This window comes from Trypanosoma cruzi, genomic scaffold (genome assembly GCF_000209065.1).
Source record: "Trypanosoma cruzi strain CL Brener 1047053516281 genomic scaffold, whole genome shotgun sequence".
Classification (NCBI taxonomy): Eukaryota; Euglenozoa; class Kinetoplastea; order Trypanosomatida; family Trypanosomatidae; genus Trypanosoma; species Trypanosoma cruzi.
This window is the reverse complement of record NW_001849484.1, coordinates 103,575-110,420: the sequence shown is the minus strand read 5'-3', so window position 1 is coordinate 110,420 and position 6,846 is coordinate 103,575. Positions and strand designations below refer to the sequence as shown.

The following is a 6,846-nucleotide window of genomic DNA, read 5'->3' as shown; positions in this document are numbered from 1 at the left end:
GCGCATCCGCCTCGGTTTCCTTGAAATATGTCTGCAGCGCTGCAATCTGCCGCCGCCGTTCCTGCAGTTCCGACGCGGTATCCTCAACAAAGTAGCGCGGGATGGGCACCTCGAGATCTTCCGGGATCATTTTCATGTCCAGCGCGGCATCATCCAGCTTGACAAACTCTCCACAGTTCATTTTGAGAAGGTTTCGTACTTCCAACATCCGGCCCAGACAGGTGTCAAGCAGCGTGCGAACATCGTAGCGCTTCTGTGGCTGCAGCTGGGCGTCGTGCACGGCAGCAAGTCGCTTCGCCGTGCGCAGGTACTGAATGTAGAGCGATGACCAGTACTGCAGCAGTTGCTCGTACCGTGGCCGTCCGCTCGCCGCGACGCGCACTTTGGTGAGATTCACGTCCTCTTTCCAGATGAAGGCGAGGTCCTCGAGAGCCTGCTGGTAGTAATTCTCGTAAGTCAGCGACGACATGTCCCCACGGCTTTCCGCTCCAACCCACACACGCACCCAAACACTTCCATCGCAAAAAAAAAAAAAAAAAAAAAAAAAAAAAGAAAAGAAAGAGAAAAGAGCAGGGATGCAAACCACTCAGGGCGCCAAAAGGAGAAGACAGAGAGAGAGAGAGAGAGAGAGAGAGAACGAGGGAGACGTGGCAAATATGGCCAAAGACGCATTAATAGGCAAGTTTTGGAGCAAACACAAGCAAACAACTAAAAAAAAAAAATATCAGCAGCAACAAAAACAAAAACAAAAGAATATAAAAGCACACGTACACTGCGACAGGGGGGATTGTAACGAATTCGATAGCATCCAAACACACACATCCGATCGCCCTCCTTCCCTCAACAAAAAAAAAAAAAAAAAAAAAAAGAAAAAGGAATACAAAACAATACACAAACCGTAAATAATATTACCAAAGGACAAATAACCGCGCACGCGCAGAGAAGAGAATGTTCGAAACAAAAGAGTCGAGTCTCAAAAAAAAAAAAAAAAAGGTTAAAGTGGAGAATTAGACGTTGGCAACAGGGGTGGGAAATAACTGGGGAATCTCCCCCCCCCCCAAAAAATGACTTTTTTTTTGTGTGTGTGAGGGGGAAAAGGCGGTGCGTCGTCCGGCTGTTTTACCCCCAAACGAAATATTTGCCCGCACATCCTCACATCGTTGCGTGCACGAACGCCTACACGAAAAGATAGACGGGAGCAAAAAAAAAAGAAGGAAAAAAAAAAAAAAAGGGGGAAATCCCGCGCAACAGCCCAAACGTCAGTCAACAAAATCCCTCCTTTTTTTTTTTTTTTTTTTAAATGTCCTTTCCCCCAACCAAGAAAAAAGAAACACACACACACACACACAGATATATACAGATATACGGCGTCATTACCATTTTAAAAAGGCTATTTAAATCTCATAATGAAGCAAACAACAACAATGATAAAAAGGCCATTGTCTTCTGATGATTCTTCATTTATTTATTTTTTTGTTGTTTCTTGACAGAAACACAAATATGTATGTAATACCAATTGCCAACAAAAAAAAAAAACAACAACACACACACACACACACGCACACGCACACAAAATAAAATAAAATAAAAATAAAAAGGAAAAATAAATAAATAAATAAATCATATGCAACTATAATATATAAATATCACACATATGTATACATACATGCATGCGTAGATATATATATATATATATCTATATGTATATAACCCGGTATCCTTAAGTCCTTATGCACACGTGACACAATAAGGAAAACAAAGACCAACAACTACAAACAAACCAACAAAATAAATAATATCCACACAAAAAAAGAGAGATGTCTCTCCCTCCCTCCCCCCCCGTATTTATGTATGCATGCAACACCCCCCTTGGGAACTGCCACTCAAAACAAAACTTCGACATCAACGCAGCTCGAGTTATTCGACCAAAAGACATCCCATCGATAATTCCCCCTTCGCCTCGCTATGCATGTATTAATATAAAATAAATATTTTATATTCCCGCCATTTCCCCCTTCCCCCCCCCCCCCCCCCTTTTTTTTTTCTTTTTCTTTCCCCTCGTTTTTGCTCACAAAAATAATAAAAATAAATATAATTCTTTTTTTTTTTTTTCCACTCCAACTGCTTGCCAACAACAACAAAAACCATTACTCCCTCTCATTTGTGTGCATTCACGCAGTCCATCATCATCGCACGAAATGGTGGTGGTGGTGGTGGGTGGGGGGACATAAACACACACCGCGCCACCGCCACAGACAAAAACAAAACAAAAGCAACCAAACAAACGAACAAAAGGGAGGAAAAGCACCCGGGAATCAAAGAAGCACGCAGGGGTTCAATGCAGCCGGAAGTCCCCAATTGTAAGGGCGGAAAAGAAAAGAAAAGTAAACACCAACGAGGAGGTATATATATATATGTGCACCGGAAGAACCAAAAACAAAAACAACAAGAAGAAACAAAAATTAAAAAATACACAAGTCACACGCAAATAAATATACCCCTAAAGAAAGAAAAAAAAAAAAAGAAAAGAAAAAAAAACTCCTCCTCCTCCTCCTCTTCTTCTTCCCAAGATAAATAAATAAATAAATTAAATAAATAAATAAATAAATATACACACAAATATATACTTATATATTTATTCGTATACGCCCAACATGACTCATTATTACTATATATATATATATTTATTTCCGCTCGCAATCAGAGAGAGAGAGGAGAGGCAAACAAACAAACAAACAAACAAACAAACAAAAAGAAAAAAACAACGTCAACCCCTCCCCCCCTTTTTTTTTTTTTGTTTCCTTGGCAACAAATCCTTCTCGTGTTACAACCTCCGCATCACTCTCTTTCATTATCCACTCCGTCCAAATTGTGAGAAGTCCTCCTATCCTCTTGACATCATTTAATTCGTCTCCTCTTCCGGTCTTTTTTTTTTATTTGTAAATATGCTTGCGTTTTTTCAGTCATTTAACTTCTCCTCCTCCTCCTTTTTTGAGTGACTCTTGTGTCCCCGCAACTCCACACTTATTTATGATTATTATTATTATTATTTTTTCTTCGTGTTTGTGCCACCACTCAAAATCATGATGATGCCGTACACACATTTGCGTGCGTATGCACGTGCCGTGAGGAATGGCGTGTACACACACAAACACAGTAGGCCTCAGTAGAATCTCTTTTTCTTGTCTCCTCCTCCTCCCCACCCCCGACACTTCCCACTTTCCTTCTGCCTTCGGCGGAGGAGAGAGAGGGGCGAGGGTGGCGGCAATTTTATTTCACACTACGCCGAGATTTGAGATCTGGTCCGCCGGCTCTCTTTTTCTTCGCCTACTTTCAAGCAGCATCAAATGCTCCCGTTCTGCGAGGTCACGTGGGGTAGGCCAGAGATTTTTCTGGAAGCACAACACCGTCAGGTCAATGATAAAAATCAGGCTTCCAAACAGCAGCAGCTGGTACAACCAGAATTTCGCCCCTGACATAAGAACGTAACTCTGCCAGTATGTCGACAGGTCACCGATACGAGTAAAAGCGGAATAAATGGTAAAAAAGGCAAACACAACAATAACTGAAAGAGTAATCCCTAAAACCTGCAGCAATTGCCAATACCGTATTTGTAGGGCAAAACGGCCCAGTACGACCGACACCAGCACGAAGAGACTCATGGAACCCACCATAATACCGTAAATATCGTCTTGACGATTGTAGTCACCATTTACCATCGTCGGGTAAATCACATAAAATATGACGCATGCATGAAACGCGGCCTCGAGGAACCATCGCAGAAACACAACGCAGCTAAAATACAGCCCGTGGGAAAGGGGCGTGAAGAGGTCGGGGCGATGAGTCAATACTTCAGAGGGGAGATCCCTTTCAAATATGCCCATAAAGAATGGTGGAATACTGGTCATCATGACGTTGTAAAACGTTAAGAACCATCCGTCAAAAAATGTGAGCCCTGAAAATCCACAGTAAAAGGCAAAAATAAGCTGCATAAAGGACAACGTAAAGTTTTTGTAGAAACTCACTACAATGCAGCTCGCATTACGGACAAGCGAATAGCGCCCATGAACGGCACAAAGTCGTAGAAGATCTCTGAAGCGTGGAATGGCGTAGTCAGCAGCGAGGGCTGCTTGGGCCCCTTCAAGGCCAATAATACCGATACCAAGGCGGGCTTCTTGAATCATGGAGACATCATTTGCACCATCACCAATGGCAAGGGCGGTAAAGCCAGTCGATTTTTGGAACATGCGCACAATTTCCGCTTTTTGCAATGGCGTGAGTCGACAACAGACGGCCGAACTAACGCACTTGGACAGCCTGACGAACAATTCAAAGTAGTGCTCCATAACCACACCAAGAGACGTACCATCAATAACGAGAGTACACCGGACACCCTCTCTTCGTCCACGTTCCAAGTGCAATTCCACCTGATGTAAATCGGCGCCAATTTTTTCGATCGCCTCAGGATCTTTTGGATCAAGTGAGCCCAGATCGACATGCACAACATAGTCCCTCCGTGGGTCAAGCAGAGATGAGGTCGCGGCAATCGTCACGGCTGTCTCCCGCTTATCGCCGGTGAGCATCCACATCATTACACCCGCCTCACGGAAAAACGAAACCGTTTCAGGCACCTCCTCCTGCAACTTGTCTTCAATGGCGGTGGCTCCAAGCAGTCGAAGCTCCTGTTCAATCTCTCCACACAGCCTGTCCACGGCTTCATTGCGTCGTACAAGCACTTTCCCAGCGGCTAAAAAGCGTGTGTTCCACTCACTAAACATCTCGGACGTGAGATCACGGGTGGCAATAAGAAGCGTGCGTAAGCCGTGTTCTGCCATATCCAAAAGACTCTGTGACAGAATTTGCATATACTCCTGAACATCTTCTTCATCCGCGGTCCGGGATCCTACTGAACTATCAGCACCCTTCGTAAAAAGTATGATTCGTTCTGTATTGCGTTCTTGCACAATGATACTCATCATTTTTCTCTCAGGCGTAAACTCCAAGGTGGCAAGGATGTCATACACTCTCCTCTCCCCTTCCACCTCCACCGTCAAGCAACGTGAGTTGCGTTCCAGTAGTCGAAAACCGTGCTCTGCTGCTGTCGTCACCAGTGCGACTTCGTCGGGAGAACCTCCCTCATACACCACACCAAGGGGGGCGTTGGCATCGGGAAACGGTTGAATTGTATGACAAATGGCCAATGCAAGAAAATACTCCTCCGCGGCAGTACGAATGACCCCCTGTCGCTGAAGTAACTCCAATGAAAAACTATGATTTTCATTGTAAATTAAGTGACCCTTGATATCACCCATTTTAAATTTCATAGCATTCTCTGTCAATGTGCCGGTCTTGTCGGTAAAAATATAACGTACCATCGCAAGTTGTTCATTCAAGTTTGACGTGTTTGGTTTGCAACGGCGCCATCTTCCATTGACTATCTCCATCATTTTATTGTCCCGTCGTATCCAATACGCCTGAATAACCTTGCATAGCTCGATAGTGACGAACAGTGAGATGGGAATAAGGTAGCTGAGCAACACAAAGTATGTAAGGTAGCTCAAAAACCATTGGGCGGCCTTTCCATGACTCTCCAAGTACCACCGAATGTACCAGTGGTTTTTGTGTCGGCCGTTCCACCACACCGAAAGTGAGCAAAGCAGGAAAAGAAACACGTTTTGTAACACAAATACAATGATGATCAAAATGTTTAGCTTCAAGTCCAAATCGGATGATTTGGGAGGCCGTTTCCTCAGGTTACGGAACATCTTGGTGTCGACACCGGCGTAAATAACAAATCCCCAAAGCCAATCCGTCTTGCGAAGAATGCAGCCGCGGTACAAAAACTGATTGATATCTACGGCATAATCCTTCCCGTCAATTTCAATCCGACCGGTCCATGCCAATAGTCCAGGTTCAGGGGGTACCGTGTACATTGTGATTTGTGCTGCATTCAGACCTTCTGGCGAACAAAGTGATCGTGTCACTTCAATCGACTTGCGACCTTTAAGGCTCGTCTCACCGTCCAAATTGCATGTGTCAATGAATACTTGTCCCTCCTCCGTGTGAGACGACAAGTAAAATACATCGGCCCGCACCTCCTCTCCATTATGCACACGCACTATATCTCCCGCTCGCAGATCTCGACTCGCAACTTTTTCCAACTTTCCATTCACAAGAACATCCACCAAAATGGAATTGGCCTTTCTGTCCGCACGATGACGCTTAAACTCCTCCACCGCCTCCTTGATCATCGCCACCCCAATCACAAATACAAGCGGGGCAATGGCTGTTGCAGGGCTTATTGGGGATACACCGGGGATGAGGGCAAGAATCATACAAATAAGAAAATAAAAGTTGCTGACTTTTCTGAATTGCATAAGTAATCCCAGTGGAAGAAATGTCAAAAGTGTGTATTGCGTCGTCCTAATAAAATTGTCCGGGTAATTGTAGGGCGCGTTGGCTTTTCGATCATTCATGTGCACAACAACCTCCACTTGCTCATCGTCTTCCAATTCGTCCTCGTCACGCTTGCAGCCAGAGCACCATGCACAACCCCTCACTTTCCCATAGACCATGATCTTCTATTACTGAAAACAAAACAAGAAACAAGTAAATAAATAAGTAAAAAAAAAAAAAAAAAAAAAAAAAAAGGGATTTCGGCCGTCTCCAAGTATATTTACTTCTGTGTCTGTTCTCACAGGCGGTATTTACTGTGCGTGTGTGTGTGGGTTTTTTTTTTTCCAAAAATTTTTGTAACCAAACACACGCAAACTCCTCCCGTTTCCTTCTCCCTAAATTCTTTTTTTTGTTGTTGTTGTTCCCTTTTCTTCTTTTTTTTGCTTCTGT

At 43.9% G+C, this 6,846-nt stretch overlaps 2 protein-coding genes across 2 annotated transcripts, besides 22 other annotated features; both read right to left on the bottom strand.

Moving 5' to 3' along the window:
• On the bottom strand, positions 1–469 carry Tc00.1047053503999.110 (hypothetical protein, conserved; the record flags this gene model as incomplete). The annotated part of the gene is made up of 1 exon (XM_808351.1): positions 1–469. A coding segment is annotated over one exon (469 nt), but the record flags the coding sequence as incomplete, so codon positions are not given.
• Positions 1–6,846: part of a sequence feature (heterozygous, non-Esmeraldo-like haplotype) that runs on past the window's edge.
• Positions 523–567: a microsatellite.
• Positions 606–646: a microsatellite.
• Positions 693–764: a sequence feature (T-rich).
• Positions 846–874: a microsatellite.
• Positions 1,201–1,230: a microsatellite.
• Positions 1,280–1,302: a sequence feature (AT_rich).
• Positions 1,331–1,366: a microsatellite.
• Positions 1,542–1,572: a microsatellite.
• Positions 1,573–1,601: a microsatellite.
• Positions 1,602–1,621: a microsatellite.
• Positions 1,636–1,709: a microsatellite.
• Positions 1,973–2,000: a sequence feature (AT_rich).
• Positions 2,073–2,112: a sequence feature (AT_rich).
• Positions 2,427–2,477: a sequence feature (T-rich).
• Positions 2,503–2,538: a microsatellite.
• Positions 2,539–2,566: a microsatellite.
• Positions 2,571–2,626: a microsatellite.
• Positions 2,662–2,690: a sequence feature (AT_rich).
• Positions 2,721–2,752: a microsatellite.
• Positions 3,025–3,055: a sequence feature (AT_rich).
• Positions 3,276–6,575, bottom strand: Tc00.1047053503999.100 (phospholipid-transporting ATPase 1-like protein, putative; the record flags this gene model as incomplete). The annotated part of the gene is made up of 1 exon (XM_808350.1): positions 3,276–6,575. One exon carries the CDS (start codon positions 6,573–6,575, stop codon positions 3,276–3,278), a length of 3,300 nt encoding a protein of 1,099 aa, XP_813443.1.
• Positions 6,591–6,650: a sequence feature (T-rich).